This window comes from Pteropus vampyrus, unplaced genomic scaffold (genome assembly GCF_000151845.1).
Source record: "Pteropus vampyrus isolate Shadow unplaced genomic scaffold, Pvam_2.0 Scaffold399, whole genome shotgun sequence".
Taxonomy (NCBI): Eukaryota; Metazoa; Chordata; class Mammalia; order Chiroptera; family Pteropodidae; genus Pteropus; species Pteropus vampyrus.
Window position 1 is genome coordinate 825068 of NW_011889180.1, and position 16883 is coordinate 841950.

Genomic DNA, 16883 nt, shown 5'->3' on the forward strand with positions numbered 1-16883 from the left:
AACAGAATAATTAACCTGATTTATAAAGGATGGGGAGAAAGCACAAGTATACAAACAAAAGAAACAAGCTCAAAACAGGAAATTTCTTTTTAATCATAAGACTACTTTGTATAATTCTATGAGAAAAAAAATTTTTTTAATGTAGATGAAATAAAGAGCTTTCTAGGTAAACATACCAAAACCGACACTAACAGAGATAAAAACTCTGAATAAATTTTGTAAAAAGGAATATAGGAAGTCATAAAAGAACTCCCCTCTAAAAAGACACCAGGCTCAGATGGTTTCACAAAGTCTATCAAATCTTTAAAGATCAGATGATGCAAATACTACTTAAACTATTTCAAAGCATAGAAAAAAAGTCCAAATCATTTTTATAAAGCAAATTTAACATTGATTCCAAAACCAGACAAATACTGCTCAATAAAACTAAAAATAATCTCACTTATAAACATTAAAGCAAAAATTTTAAGTGAAATATTAGCAAACAGAATCCAATAATCCATCATAATCAAGCAATGCTTGTTCCAGAAATATGAGGGATTCAAAATGAGGAAATCCATTAATACAATTAAACATATTAATAGAACTAAAGAGAAAAATGTTTATCTCCACTTATCTAAAAAATGGAAAAACTAAACATTCGTTTATAAAGAGCCTCAAAAATAGGAATACCTCATTAATATAAATTAAATTAAAAAGTCAGCAGCTGATATAATGAGAAAACACTAGAGCAGCAGTTCTCAAAATGAGGTCTGTGGACCCAAACCAAGACATTATTTATTCTCTCTTTACCGTATTAATAGTCTCACTGACGGGCAAAATTATTGGTGACTTAGCACAAATCAAGGTAGTAGCACTAACGTAGGCTCGTAGTCATTGTATCCTTTATCACATATTCATAGTGAGAGAAAAAGCCATTTCTAATTAAGAATATCCTTAATAGTGAAAAAGGTGAAAGGAATTAAGAAGTACAAATTGCCAGTTAAAATAGTTATGGGGATGTAAATTACATCATAAGGAATATAGTCAATAATATGGTAATAACTATGTATGGTGTCAGGTGAGTACCAGACTTATTGGGGTGATCACTACAGAACATATATAAATGTCTAGTGACTATGTTGTACACCTGAAACTAATATAATATTGTATGTCAATTGCAACTAACAAATAATTTTTAAATTTAAAAAAGAGTATCCTTGATAGAGTAGTAAAAATGACTAATTTTATTAAGTTTCAACACTTGGTACGTCTTAATATTAGAAGTGAAGAAATTGGAAATACACACGATGCACTTCTGCTGCACACCGAAGTAGGATGCCTGTCTCCAGGAAAAGCATTTGCACAACTGAGTGGCAAACAAGTTGTACATTTCTCATTGAACACCATTTTACTTTAAAGAACAACTGGCAGACAGACTATAGTTATTCAGACATGAGTGACAGATATTTTCTCAAAATTAATAAAGTGAACTGTCACTTCACAGAAAACAACCTTCAGTATTTGTTGCCATGATAAAATTCAAGCATTCAAGTGAAAATTAGAATTTTAGAAAATTTCTGTCCACCACCCTAATCTTGACTTCTCAATACTTAGATTTTTCTGATGAGATCAGTGGTGATATTTACAAATGTGACTTTTTGATACCATATAATCAAATGTGTCAACATTTACAAGATCTATATAACTCAATGAACTGATATTTTCCAAATGACAAATTCATGGTGTTGCAAAACTACCTGTGGGTAAGTGATCCATTCAAGTACAAGACTTGATTTTAGTGTGACAGTGCAAAAAGTTCGTTAATATAGTTTAAGATTTTTCATTGCTACCAACTTTTAAGATACCATCACCTGTCAAGTTTTGGAGCAGCATCAAAGAATATCCATAATTACCTAAAAAAGTTATTAAAATATTCCTCCCTTTTCCAGTTATATGTCTATGTGAGGCCAGATTATCTTAAGTACTTCAAAACAATGTCTTGCAACAGACTGAATGTAAAAAGATATGAGAATCTAGCTATAAAAACAAAAAATATTTACAAAAATATAAACAATATCACATTTCTCACTAAATTTTGTTTTGAAAGTTACTTTTCATTAAAAAAATTACGTTAACACGTAATGGTTTTACCATTGTTATTTTTTAATTTATTAATAAAGCTTGAAATTTTTGTTTAAATTTTGAGATGGAAAATATCAACAGATATGGCTTCCATAAACAAAAGCTCTCTGGATTCCTCAATAATTTTTAAGAGGGTAAGGGGGTCTTGAGACCAAAATGTTTGAGAACTACTGTAGTACAACATTCTCAGTAAGCTCAGGATAATGACAGGTCTCAGCAAGACAAAATTGGCACATGTTGTGCAAGAAAGTATGGAACCTATCAAAAACTGTTTGAATTATGTAAAAAAAGACATAAGTATCAACTTGGAGGAGCCCCTCCCTCACCTACACAAGCCAAATTAGGATAATTTGAGCATCAAGTAAGTATAGTTGTGTTGGATTAAAATACATAAAATATATAACCATCCATGAATTCTTAAAGATAGTTAAAAACAACTGTAACCAAAAAAAATCTCATTGGTCACCTTTGGAGGTTGCTAAGACACCAACTTGTTTTTCTGAAAATTGATAGTGTTTTAAAAATTAAACACTCTGACTTTTCCTAAACAACCTATTTCAGAAAAAAAATAAATAGCTGATGACTTTAAGTATATGTTGTCAAGTCCAACTTTAGAGACAGGAGAAATATGGTTAGAAAATCAGTAATTTGAAACCCCTAATAGAGCTAAGTATCAATATTCAATAGATGTCAAAACTATTAAGTGAAAGATCGAAAGAAAACTTGGTAGCGTATAAACAGGGTTAACATCTGAACCTTTGATTAACCCTAATGTCACTGAGAGCGGACAGCTAGCCATTTTGTGCTTAATAATATGATAAAAAAGGAAGTACACATTTATGAAGTATTCTTGCCAACAGTAATCAATCATTTAGATCTACTACCAATTTATAGGAAATATATGGATTAAAGATACAAGTTAAAAGATAAAATAATCAGCCAAATCCAGAATATTGAAAACTACAGGACAGTTAAAATGGCATAGGAAAGAAAATGTTGGAACTGGGAGTAGAGAGGTGGGGTTCTTAAAAGACTAACATCAGAAATATATTAAATAAATGCAATGTGTGACCCTTATCTGAATCCTTATTTGAATCAACTATAAAAAGACACTTTTGAGAATCTGAAAAATTTGAATATGGACTAAGATATTGAGTGATGTTAATTTTGTTTGTTGTAATAAAGTCCTTATCTGTTAGAAATAAATACTTCATGAATTTTCTTTAAAATATTCCAAGAAAAAGAAGTGTAGGAAAATAAAACAAGTTTAGCAAAATGTTGATAATTATGGAACTTGGGTGAGGGTACATGGTGGTGTATGTTTGTAAGTTTTCTATAATAAAATAGTATTCCGCAGACACTTATATTGACTATATGGGATAAAAAATAAGTATCCTTGTCATAGTGCCTTGTCTTTGAGTTTATAATCCTGGCAAGAAAATGAAATAATGGGGAAAAAAAGAATAATGTAAGATTAATGGTCAAAGTGATTCAAGCAGTAAGTACAATAGCTCCAGAAAGAAATTAATATTACTGGACTTATTGGATAGTTGCAGGAATGATGTTTACTCTAATAAAAAAAGAAGTTCACCAGGATGTGTTTGTGCTTGTTTTGAATTTTCTCAGTTAGTCTAGTATGCATACTAATTTGTCAATCCTGGAATTCTCTGGAAAGAGTAGAAACTCCCAAAAGTCTACAGACAGTAAAAGCACAGTAAAATAATTTAGTGTTGAAGCACAAATCTTCAACAGCAAAAAAGATGCAGATATACATGTAAAAATAGATTTATCCACAAAGATCTGTAGAATCTTTTTAGACAAATATCTTTTCAGCATAATGTACAGAGAAAAAGAACAATCTCTACAAATGTCTTCCTTAATTATATAATTTTTCATTAATTTAAGAGGATAATATTTACATTAAGTCTAAGTTTTGTTCAAATTGCATTAAACAGATTACAAAGGAAATTTAAATAAGGCCTAATTGTACTAGCGTAATTAAAAATTTTTTTTATTTTTTTAGAACATAAAAATTAACAGAAATCCTCTCATGCTGTTTAAAAGCTTTAGAAGCATGTAGTATTTTTACTAAAAAATGCTAATCATTTATTGTTTAAAACTATTTTAAAAACTGAAACAAAACTAAAAATGTCCCATTTCTTATTTTTATCAACATGGAAAATAAGATTTTGGTTAGGTTTATAATCAACATTTTCATTTCTAAAAATGTGAGGGAGTAACTGTTTTCATATACCCACACCAAAGCACTGTAACTAATTTAAAAACTATTCAATAAATGATCTCATCTAGAAATGAAGAATAAGTTTTAAATATTTTTAAAGACCTGGAATTTTCATCAAAGATAAGTAAAATAACAAAAGCATCAATAAACGTTTTTTTCAATTCTCCTATTTTTTAATCCAAGATCTTCGAAAGAGAAAAAAATTTAACATACCTTTTTAAACAAAATAACTATTTTAAAGATAGAGTGAAGTCCACAAATTTGGATTCTAATTTTATTTCAGAAAAGACCTTTTCAATGCATTTAAATATTTCAGTAACAGTAGGATAATATGTAAAAGCCTCCACTAAAATATAAAACTGAATTTTTTCTAGGAGGCATAAAATTTAAAAGTTGAAGAAATTAAATTTATTAAGACCTCTTTCTCATCTAAGATTTTAGGGAACACATGAAGTTTAAATTTTTTGGCTGTTAAAAATTTTCTTCAAAAAGCATCACAATTAAAATTCTCGAGATCTACCAAACAATACTGTTTTTAAAGAACAGTAACTATCCTGATAAACTATACAAACTATCTCTCACTTACTGCCCTCTATATTTTCATTCATGTTTTGGAAAGCATTTTTTCTCCCCTTTTTCTCAAAGAGAAATGCCTATAAATCATTGGTACCTACCATCCACATCCAGTTCAATTTGAATCTTCCTCAAGTCATATCTCACCTCTAAAGCAATAAGAATTCAATTAATCAGATAAACAGCAACTGATTCCAAAAGCCAGGTTAAAAAACAAAATATATTCTAGTATACACTAGTGTATTATGTATTCCAATACAGACTAGTGTTACAAAACTAAGCATTCAATATTTGTTTGAGGGCTTTAAAAGGAAGTTTTAATACCAGAACTTGGAGCTAAGCTTTCAATTTTATTCTAATCAAATAAAGTAAGTAAAAAATAAACTGCATCATTACAATGAACCAAACCAACTAACACATAAAGACTACAAGATACAAAATGGTTTCCTGAGAGTGGTTTTAATTCTCTCATGGTAATCAATTTTATGTCAGACTTCTATCATTATACAACTTGAACTACTTCCATAAAGTCACCAGTAGGAAATCACTTTTCTTTTAAAAATCTACCTCCAGGTCTCCAACACTCTCCCTGACAGGAACTAAATCTATCCCCTCTACTCCCTCCTTTAAGTTTTCAATTTCTTTCCCAAAGTAGAGCTTCCATAAATATTACAATATTAAGGACTAAATTTTAATGAATACAAATCAGAGGAAATGAAGGAACATTAACTCCCATTCAAACCTTCCTTAAAAAAAATCTGTTTCTAAGTTATATTTTTAACTTCCCCCATGATTCTCTTTAAAAAAGACGAACACAAAATCTCTCTGCTAATGACTTTATTCATGAATCTATAATGTAACTCAAAATAGCAAAGAACATGAAAAAAATTCAGATTAATATTTATCAACCAAATACATCAGAGAATACATCTATTTTTTCACATAACTAACAAAAATGTCTAAAATGCACACATAAGAATATAAATATTCTCCATTCTGTGGAATTTCAAAGTAATGAAGATTTGCTTAACAGTCTGCCAGAAAAGCTCAGGTGTATTGTCAAATACATGCGATTCAACAGAAATCGAACAGAACTGATAAAATAATCATCTCATGGTTAAACTTCTGGTCAAGTGCTACTTTCATACTGAAAAAAGAAATTAAAGATTTAAAAATGTTAAATGCTAAACCATCATTCTAAAAGTATTAAAGTTTTCCTTCAGTATCCACTATATTTATCACATTTACGTCCTGCAATATGAAACTATAAACACTACTTCCCTATTTTAAAAAATCTTTTAGTTTACACATTATTTCCTGGAAGTTAAAAATTACTATACCATTGCCAAACAAAACTTGTCATGATACAGGGCTGTATTAGATACGGTAATTTTTCATTGTTTTAAACATGATCTTTGGTTTGAAGCTGTCCTGATATCCTCTCTAGTTGGATGGTTGTGATTAGTAAAATATTCACAAAGCTTCATTTGAACCATAAAGTAAACTGGGTCAATGGCTTATAGGCAACGAATGGCACATAACAAGAAATCTGGCAAGATGAGTTCCCCAAATCCATAACTGACATGGTCAATGTTAAAGAAAATCTGTGTTGCTCAGGAGTGACTCGCCTCCTCTCATCAAATCAATTCATCAAAATCATTAGTCATCAAGAGGAAATTGGAAAAAAAAAATTGAAACTGAAGGCACCCAGATGCAAATCTTAAGCAGATAAGACCAACTGAACTGCATATGCAAGCATGGGTGTGTCCATACTCAAGCATGTACACACATCTCATGTTCGAGGCTGAATATTATGACTGTATAGATTGCAGCACATGAAAACCTCTATGCCTATGGGTATACATATCCTGGGAACTAGCTGATGTCTTTCCAGAAATAATGGAACTTTAAATGATACAAAAGTTGGCCATTCCCCAAAATGAAAGGCTTTAAATTAATAGCAAAGGGATGCAATAACAATGGAAACTGTAAGAAGCCATAAAGTTAAATTTCAGAAAGGACAAGTCCAAGTTCATAACTGAAGGCTACTGATGAATTCTTCTCTCTCTTCCTGAATAATCAAATGCAAATGTCTTTTAGCAATGGTAGCATTCAAATCCCACAAAAAATCAAGTAGTGCCCCCTTAAGCAGCACTTCCATTGGCACAAACTGTAAAACTTGCTGGGGTGCATCAGTGTTAAGCAAAGTGCTCAACAATTCATTCACATTCTGCAAATATTGGAAAACTTGATTTGGAAGGTCCTGGTAACCAACACATAGCAGGACTGCACAGGTCTTCAGGGGCTCAGAGGATATGGGACAAGAAAATGTGATGAATCTAAAACAGCTGTGGAGTATAAAGATCAAACCAGCCATAAACCTTGTAAAACAAGAAAGTACAGGCAAAATCATAACATCGCCTGTATGAAGCTGCTGTAATGACTGTAGAAGACGGTCCAAAAATAACTGCTGGTAAGTTGGATCTCCATCATGAAGCAATGAACAGCTAAAATTCATGAGCTCAGCTGATTCCAGGAGCTGAACTTCCAATGGTATATGCATCTTGACATCACGAGGTGTTGAAAAACCCACAAGCAGGCACTTTATTTGGTTGCTGGGTTCTACAACCTGCCCATCCTGAAAGCATTTGGTAAGGCTAAACAACTCAGAAAACATCAGTTCTTCAGAAAAAATGTGACAAGAACAACAATACAGCTCTTTTGGCTTAAACTTGGAATCCAAATTCAAGGCTCCTCCAAATGACTTTTCAATTGCTTCATTGAGAGCCTTTAAAATTTCACCATCACAGAAAGGAGAACACTTTACCCTTGGCAGTTTCTTTCCCTCCAAAATATGCCACAAGTGACACTCAAGATTGGAAGCTGTTCCTTCTAAAAGAGAACTTTGCCCAGGATGATATGTAGAATGTTCCTCGGCCCAACTATTAAAGTAACCTTTGGCCACCTTATCTTTCCACGAAAGAGTTTCCAGCATTTTCCTTTCATTATAGGTTTTAAAATATCTGTTCCTCTGCCCAAACCACTTTGTATTTGTACTACAGCCAATATTAGATTTTTTTACTAGCCAATTATTTCTGGAAAGAGACTTCAACTGAAACTTTTGCATGAAATACTGAACAGCACAGTCCCTTAAACTATTCAGCTTTGTTTGTTCCCCTTTTCCCATGCATTCAAACAGACGAATGTTCTCAGAAATAGTTTCTAGCTGGTATTTATGAAAGAATACACAACATTCTTCATGTCTTTTAAGAAAAGATTCAGGAATCACATGATGGGGAAAGAGAGCTTTCCTGGTGATTTCAGTCTCAAAATTCAGCGTCATCTTAGATAACAGCGGATGCATTACCTCTCTTCCCTTATAGTGGAGACATACCACATAGACTTCTGAGTTTCCTGCCTTGCTAGTAGCAGGTTTGAAAACATGGACTTGGTCAAAGGAACAGTTTAGCAGGTACATCAAGTTTATGGAACAATGTTCAAACAAAGTAAACATCTTCAGAACAAAAGAGCCACCATTTCCAAGAGTTGTCAGAGCAGTGACAACTTCACAGTAATGCAAAGAAGAAACTAAAGCTTCTTGTTCACCTGGGTTTCCCTGGCAATCAAAACTTCCATCTGCAGTGATCAAGTGAATAGTAGCCATGCTGCTTATGAAATTCTGAAGTCCAGTCAGATATTTCAAAGTCATGATATCACCAGTGTTATCTGGACCAAAGTACCACCAATTCAAGGTGTTCGCAATAAGTCGGTCATCCATAATCATCATAAGATTGTCATTTGCTTCATGGTATGGGTTCAGAGTATTAGCTACCCAACTCCAATCACAAGGGAATCGATGAGATTTTAAGTAGTGATTGAGACTAGCTATAAAAGCTCCAGGAGCTTCACAAAGGTGTAGAGAATTCAATTTTCCATTCTGAAAAGCTTCCTGTGGAATAATTGGAAAGCTGCACAAAATTTCATGAAACTTACACCACGCTTGAGTACAAAGTTCAGCATTCACAGATTTTCTCACGTGAGAAATTATTTTTCCAGCTTTATTAGTGAAAGCAGTGTGCTCGTGCCACTCATCCAGTTTCTTATCACTCAGTAGGTTTTTTACTTCATTTAGGGAGTTCTTCAAACCAAGAAATGCATCAAATTCCGTGTGATCACAGGAGAAAATCTCAGTGGGATCTGGTAACGGCCACTCACTATTAAGTGGTTTGCCATAAGAAAAGTTCTTGGCAAAGAGTTCAGAAATGTCAGCAACAACATCTGGGCTGAATGTCTCAGGACTTGAACCCAGTGGTAGCTTTCTGCACTTACTCATTTTCAAATTAAATTAAAATCTAGAAAAAGAAAACACATAAATGAATCAAATTTATTAGTGAGTGAAATCTCATCCACAGCAAATTGGATCACAGTCATAACAAACCACATAAAATGGGAAGGCTGATGTCCACTCCATTATATAATGAGGCAATCTGGAATAAAGAAAGAGTAAAGGCTTTGATATCCAATAGACCTGGGCTTGAATTCCAGCTCTGCGACGTACAGCTTAATAAGTGGCCTTGGGCAATTTACATATTTGAGTCTCCATTTCTTATTTTTTAAAAAAGGTATTTTTTTTTAGATGAGTATAAAACATGCTAGCATTTACCACAGAACATTCATCAGTGAAGGGCAGCTCTTATTACCATAGCAACCCCTCTAGCTCCTCCCCAAAGTTCTCCTCTACCCATGGCTGAGGTATCACCCACAGAGCCCCCAAAACACTGACTGAGATTTATTCCTAAACATGACCTTTGATCATTTGATCAAGAAGCTCTAACAAGTGAGTTTTAGCTTTTTCTTTTCTTTTTTTTTTTTTTAGCTTCTTCCAAATCTCACCTCTATCCAGAAGATGCTGCACCTCAACCCAATACTGATCCTGCTACCAGGCCTCTCTACCACCGCTCACTTATTTACCAACCAGAACTGCCAAATATGTCCTCCACCCAGATCTCACTCTCTTGCTAGGACATGTACTTTGGTAGTACCAAATCACCTTTATAAGCCACCAATATTCATCACCACAGCTTGTGTACTTGACTGCTTAGCCTCCTCCTGCTCAACGCTTAAACTGATCTAGAGTTCACCTCACCACATCTCTGAACTACAAATTCCTGCCTCATCTGGTCAGGTGGCTCCATGCTTACACCACAAAATATTATAACTTCTTGCCACTAAAACTTAACACATTTTAATAGAATTTTAAACTGAAGAACTATCCTTACGGAATATACAGTCACCTACATTTTGTGTTCTACCACTGCCACAGAAATCAAAAACATCTGTCTACTGGAGAGGAAACAGAATTTAAAAGAGAAAGAAGCATGGCTTAATGGCATAGTGTTAAAAGTCCTTAATTCCTGCAGATAGAGTATTATATGGTATAGGTGACCCTTAAACAACATAGGTTTGAACTGTATGGGTCCATTTATATGTAAATTCTTTTCTATAAATACTGTAAATGTATTTTCTCTTATGATTTTCTTAATAACAATTTTTCTCTAGCTTACTTTACTGTAAGAATACAGTATATAATACATATATGAAATATGCTAGTAAGTTATTGAGAGTTAAGCTTTCGTGGAATCTAAAGTTATACGTGGGGGTCAGTGCCCCTAGTCCCTACCTGTTCAAATGTCAACTGTATTTGTTAGCACAATGTCACTCAATAGATGCTTCAGTTCATGAGTTCTGCATTTATTTACTAAAGCCAATGCATTCTCCACCAGTTTTCAAAAAGAATCTAAATATTAAATATGAAAAAATTGACAACTAAACAACTAGCCCACAAGAAGCCAATGTTTGATGATTAAAACAGGAAAGAAAGGTGAGCTAGCACTACAATAACTACACTAATTTCCAGACTGCATTCTAGTAGCATTTACTTTGTATTGTTTTTTCAGCGGTGTGTTTACTCATTTATGTCACTCTCAAGAGGTTCCAGACAGTGCTTAATACTGCAAGCATTCACACTCTTCTAATGAGGTTCTGAATGTGAGTTATAATAATGCACTTCAACTTCACTCCAGCATTTCAACGCATGACCGAAAATTTTTTTAAGCATGTGGTTTAAAAAATGGAAGGGAAAAGTTTCCAGTATGTGTTCCTCTATCCCTTTCATTAAGCACTCCACAGAGCTCTGTGGCATCATAATTCTGCTAAGAAGGTCAGTATTAGCATTCTTGTTTTGCAGACTCGAGTATGAAGTCATGTAGCACCGCGCCCAAAACCACAAAGGAAATACCTGCAAAATTCATGGGCCTAACACAGAACCCATAAGATCCCATCAACAGTTGTTACCTCTCAACTAACACTCACAAAGGAGTTTTAGAAGTGTTTCCGCCAACTCTTCCTCCTAGCAACAGTGAAAGTAATAGCTAATATAGATCCAGCGCTTTACTTTGGGCTGGGGCACCCAAGATCTCCTTTCAACTGGTAGAAGTGAGTCCCACGCTCTCTTTAAGCGGCCCGGTCGCTGACCTGGAGAAACCTCAGTCCCAGCCCCTGCTTCACCCACTGGAAGGTCGAAGGACGCCTCGGGCTCGGAACCCGGGCCTGGATTACCTTCGCTCACGCCCACCTCGGCCCCCAGACTCTCGCGAGGCTGTGCTTCACTCGCTCTCCTCACTCCGGGGGCCCATTCTCCACTTCCGCTCCTGGGAGTCTACGGCGCCCCCCACCGCAGGGGAGAGAGGTGGCGCGCCCGCAGGCCAGGAAGGAGGGCTGACCCGCCCTCCCAACACAGGGAGCGAAAATCCACCTCCAGGCCGTGCCGCCACTGAGCGCCGGCAGACGGCGGCCTGAGGGCTCTGACAGACACACTGCGCACGCGCCTTGAGGCCGGGCTGACGTCACGCGTCAACGTTACGCACGCCGGGGACGCAGTGCCAAGGCCTTGGCTTGCTAGGATGTGCTTCTCCGCGGGCGCTGGAGCTGGACAGCACCAGCCTTCATCCGCACAGTGTCTATGGCAACACTAGCTGCGCGCTTAGAAGTACACGTAGCGACCTTTGGCCCCGCTCCCTCTGTGAAAGGGTGGGATGGGGCGAAACAAACCTGTCCAGGACACGCTGGCTCCGCCAACGTGGCCCCTGGATCCCAGAGGCTTTCTAAAGCTTTTCCGCAGAATTTTATTCTTAGTACAGGTTGATTTAAAACTGGTGCTCGAAACAGGAGGCGAGGTTAAAAGCCATACTGGAGAAACTGCGAAATAACACTCTGTTATTATGTTTATAAACCTAGGGAAAAGATAACCTCAGAAGAAAAATGGGCGAAGATCTGAACAGGCCATCCAGAAAGAGTAAAACAGCTAATAAGAATATGCAAAGTTGTTTAACCTATTATGAAAAAATTGGAAATGAAAAGTTTTCGCCTAATTCAGCAAAGATTTTAAAAGATCGATGACGGCCACTGTTGGTGAAAATGTGGAGAAATAGGTTCATATACTGTGGTTGGAAGTAAAAATTGATACAGACTTTAAAGAAGGCAAACTAAAATGGCCTTGCACCTAAGCCCAGAAATTCCCACTCCCAACAATTTATCTTTAGGAAACACAACTGGCACTCGCTTTGGACAAAATGTTCATTTCAGCACCTTAATAACAATAACAAAATTGGAAACTGAATAAGAGAATTAATTAAAATCTTTATGCTACATACATATAATGGGATATTATGCAGCCATTAATAGGCTGTATGTTCACAGTATTGCGTGGAAATAGGAGACTATAGAAGTGTAGAGTTTGAAATATTTATGTAAATACTATATATATAGTATTTAAAAATATATTTCATTATATATTACTATATAATTACTATATTACTATATAATGAAATATATTTTTAACAAATCTTCCAGGATGTGCATCAATGGAGAAAAAAATGTTTCAAAAAATAATGATAAGTCACTTGGAAATCCATATGGAAATAACTTTATTTGGACTCACCTCACATCATAAACCAAAATACATTTCATTTGGATTGATAATCTATATTTTAAAAGTTAAACTATAACTTATAGCAGAATACATAAGATAACATTTTTGTGATCTCGAAGTAGGCAAAAAATTTGTAACAAGACAGAAAAAGCACAAATCATAAATTGAACTATGTTAAAATTATATAAATTGAACTATGTTAAAATTAAGAACATGTATTCATCGTAAGACACCATTGAGAGTGAAAAGGCAATCTATAGAGTAGGAGAAGTTATTTTGTACAACAAAGAACTTGCATCCAGAATATATAACTCGACAAAGGACTTCTATCCAGAGCTCCTACAAGTAAACAAACAAACAAACAAAAACCTCCTACAAGAAATATAAATGTTCCCAGTGAAAAAATGAGCAAACATCTAAAACAAACACTTAAAGATGATATCCAAAGGCCAATAAAATATGAAAAGATGCTCAAGTTCATTAGCCTGGGGAAATGTAAACTAAACCCATAATAAGATTCAATTACACATTAGAATGGCAAAAATGAAAAAGACTGAAAATATAAATGTTGGAGAGTACGAGGGTCAACCAACAGGAAGCTGATTAGAAGAAAAAGAGCTTCCAAGATCTTCCAAACTCACGAGTTAGTTGCCTTTTTTCCCCCCAATTCCTTTAAGGTATAATTTACATACTGTCAAATGCTCAGGTCTTAAGTGTACAGTTCAACCAGTTTTGCCAAATGCCTATTAAATATTTTAGAAAAGTCCCTCAAGCCCCTTCCCAATCAATCTCCCACCCACAAGAAGCAACTACTGATCTGCTTTTCTATCACCAGAGTTTAGTTTCATCTATTCTAGAATTTCATACATATTCAATCATTACTGTTTATAATTTTTGTAAATACTTTTTTATTGTTGAGGAGGAAAACTCTTTTTCCTTCTACCCTTCCAGGTTCTTAGCTGGGACTCTATTAACAAAAGAAAAGCATATAAATTTACTAATATGTTTTATGTGACATGAGAGCCTTTAAGAGGGAAATGAAGACCTGAAGAAGCCATTAAACCTGAGTATTTTTCTACTAGGTTTGATGAGTAGTGGGAAAATATGACAAATGGATATGAACTAAGAGGAATAAACCTGGGGAAAATTTACAAGACATGTTCATTCAGATTCTTCTTGGAGTCCTTGCATCTTCAGAGATAAGATTGTTCTTTTTTTTTTATTTTTTTCTATAGCCATGCCACCCTGAACATGCCCGATCTCGTCTGATCTCAGAAGCTAAGCAGGGTCGGGCCTGGTTAGTACTTAGATGGGAGATCATGTAGGAATACTAGGTGCTACAAGCTTTAAAAAAAAAAAAAATTGTTCTTTTCTTCCAGGTATAGGAAGAGCACACCTCACATGAGGGTCTTGTGATCTGCTTGAGGGCAAGGTCAGAGAGTGCTGCACCTGCCATTTCTCAAATTCCTTTAGCTTAAAAAATCTAATATGCCAAGGCACCATAATTTGGGATAGCATGTTCTGAACCCTGTCAATATTCATCCCTGCTGTTTCATGTACCTGTAGTTTGTTCCTTCGTATTGCTAAGAAGTATGCAATTGTATGGATAGACCACAATTTAATTATCTGTTCTCCTTTTGATGGACATCTGAGTTCTGTTTCCAGTTTGGGCTATTATGAATAAACCTGCTATGAACATCCCAGTACATATTTGTGAGTGTATGTTTTCTTTACTCTTGGGTAAATATCTAGGCGGGGAATGGCTGGGTCATGAAGTGGATCAGGGTTTATCAACCTCAACATTATTGCCATTTTGAGAAACACTGAGTAGATGTATGTGTAACTCTTTAAGAAAACTCCTGTTTTCCAAAGTGCTTGCACCAGCATATATCCCTACCCACAATACGTAAGAATTCTGGTTGCTTCACGTCCTCACCAACTTTTGGTGGTGTGAATTTTTCGTTTCAGTTACTGGTGGGAATCGAGTACTTTTTACATCTGATTCTTAATGAATGTTAATGAAAAATTAAAATCTGTAGATACTGTTCTTTCGTAGGACTAAACGTTAGAGGAAGGATATGCGATCTCTTAAACACAATCACTGTGTTCCCTAAGGTTTAAAAATATAATCAGGAATATTCTAAACAACAAAGCTTATAGAGAGACAGTCTTTACTAAATTAACTAACGCAATTAACTAACATATTTGAATACATAAGATGTGCTAAGCACTGAAGACTGTCTTTTTTTTTTAATTTAATCCTCTCAACAATTCCATGAGATAAATTCATGTATTGTTCCCATTTCATACACAAAAAAATCAAGGATCAAAATGATTAGGCAATTAGCAGAGTCAGGGTTTGGACATATGTCGGCCTGACTCCAAGGGCACTCGATTCCACAAAGAATTCCTAGAAATTGACTTCAGTAATTTAAAAACAACTTTATAGTCCATATTCATGTCAGAAATACTTACAGTAGGCCAGAAATTTTTTTTAAAAGAGAAAAGAAAAAAAAAAACGATCCGTTTCATTCATTTTGTCCTAAATACAGGAGGGTAAATTTATTGCAAAGTTTTTGGAAAAGATGAAATGTTATGAATGAAAAAAATTAATACCTGAAACTTTAAAAAGTTGAAAGAAAATAACCAACCCTGCACTAATATATTTGCAAATTTGCATAAAAATGCACAGTTATGTGAATGTATTTAGTACCAACTTTTAAACATATATTTTAATGAACATACATAGTATCTGAGTGGAAGCAAGTTAAAATTAATTATTCTTTCCAGTTCCCGAGTGACACTGAGAAGTAGCATACATAAATTAAAACAACTCACTCCCCAGCCTTTGCTCTGATTATATTTCTCTGTCTAAGCAAACAGAAACTAAACTGCTTCTGTGGTCATTTATCACCAATCAACTTTCTGAGTCTCTAATTACATCCTCAGATTCTGTGAGGTGACGAATCATAAAACCCCAGAAGGAGTTTTCCTGCGCAATGGAGATGTTAAATATTTTCACAGAGGATGTAGGTGAAGAGGTATATGTACCCCCCAAACTCATCAAATGGTATAATTAAGATTTGAGAATTTCACTAAAAAATAAATTTTATCTAAAAAAAAGGAAAGAACCCTAAACAAATAATGAGTGCTAGCTAGTTAACCATATGCATGTTGAAGTGTCTGGGGGAGAATTGTACTGACATTTGCACCTTACTTTGAAATGCATCACACATAAAGTGCCTATGGATGAATAGAGAGATGAATCAATGATAAATGAGTAAAGTGAAATGTTCACAACTGTAGAATCTAGGTGATGAATACGTGGCTGTTTGCTATGTAATTCAGCTTTTCTCTGTTGAAATTTTTTTCATAATAAAATATTGGGGGAAATAGAGATTCACATCCTATAAGGCAGAAATGGAATCTTTTTTCATTAAAACATAAATACAAACAAATATACAATGAGAATCTAGTATTTCCCATTAACAAAGGAAACAGAGCCTCGGAGTGAGATTTAGGTGAACAGCAATGGACTTGGGAGAGACTCGGCAAGTGTTCTTATGGCTCATTTGATTCATTTATGTCATTTAGTGAACACCATCATACTTGGTTTTGACCATTACACAATCTTAAATTGTTCCTGTTCTTTGTCCCATATTGTTCCACTTACTCTCTTCTTGCTGCATGGAAAACACCATGGTTTAAAGGCAGGAAATAAGAAAACACCGATGGTGAAATTCTAGAAGTCAACAAAAGTTACAAATTTTATAATAACTCTTTCAATTTCCCTCATGAGGATCTTCGCAAGATCTTTAAATTGCATTCTGATCAAAATTCTCACACAACACCTTAAGTTGTCAAAACTCAATCTTTAAAAGAGAAAATAGAGTAAAAAATTAACCAATTTGTCTATTCAGCTATTGAGCAGAGCATCTACGTTGTGGTATTTGT

General features: G+C 34.6%; 2 protein-coding genes and 1 pseudogene across 5 annotated transcripts in view; 1 reads left to right on the forward strand and 2 right to left on the reverse strand.

Annotated features, from left to right (window-relative positions):
• HYDIN (HYDIN, axonemal central pair apparatus protein) overlaps nucleotides 1-11691 on the reverse strand; it is a 351593-nt gene extending 339902 nt beyond the window's left edge. The window contains exon 1 of the mRNA XM_023523662.1: nucleotides 11558-11691. The gene's annotated coding sequence lies outside the window, so the exon portion shown is untranslated. The remainder of the gene's footprint in view (nucleotides 1-11557) is intronic.
• Nucleotides 5760-11863, reverse strand: CMTR2 (cap methyltransferase 2). Of its 4 annotated transcripts, none has more exons than XM_011380654.2 (2): nucleotides 11754-11863; nucleotides 5760-9291 (listed from the first exon to the last, which is right to left on the reverse strand). In XM_011380654.2, the coding sequence occupies exon 2, from the start codon at nucleotides 9270-9272 to the stop codon at nucleotides 6972-6974; it is 2301 nt and encodes a 766-aa protein (XP_011378956.1). In that variant the 5' UTR covers nucleotides 9273-9291; nucleotides 11754-11863; the 3' UTR covers nucleotides 5760-6971. The 4 variants fall into 4 exon arrangements, with proteins under 4 accessions (XP_011378956.1, XP_011378954.1, XP_011378955.1 ...); XM_011380652.2 differs by lacking the exon at nucleotides 11754-11863 and adding an exon at nucleotides 11558-11693; XM_011380653.2 differs by lacking the exon at nucleotides 11754-11863 and adding an exon at nucleotides 11312-11544.
• Nucleotides 11864-14156: 2293 nt separating this feature from the next.
• On the forward strand, nucleotides 14157-14275 carry LOC111731806 (annotated as a pseudogene).
• Nucleotides 14276-16883: the final 2608 nt, after the last annotated feature.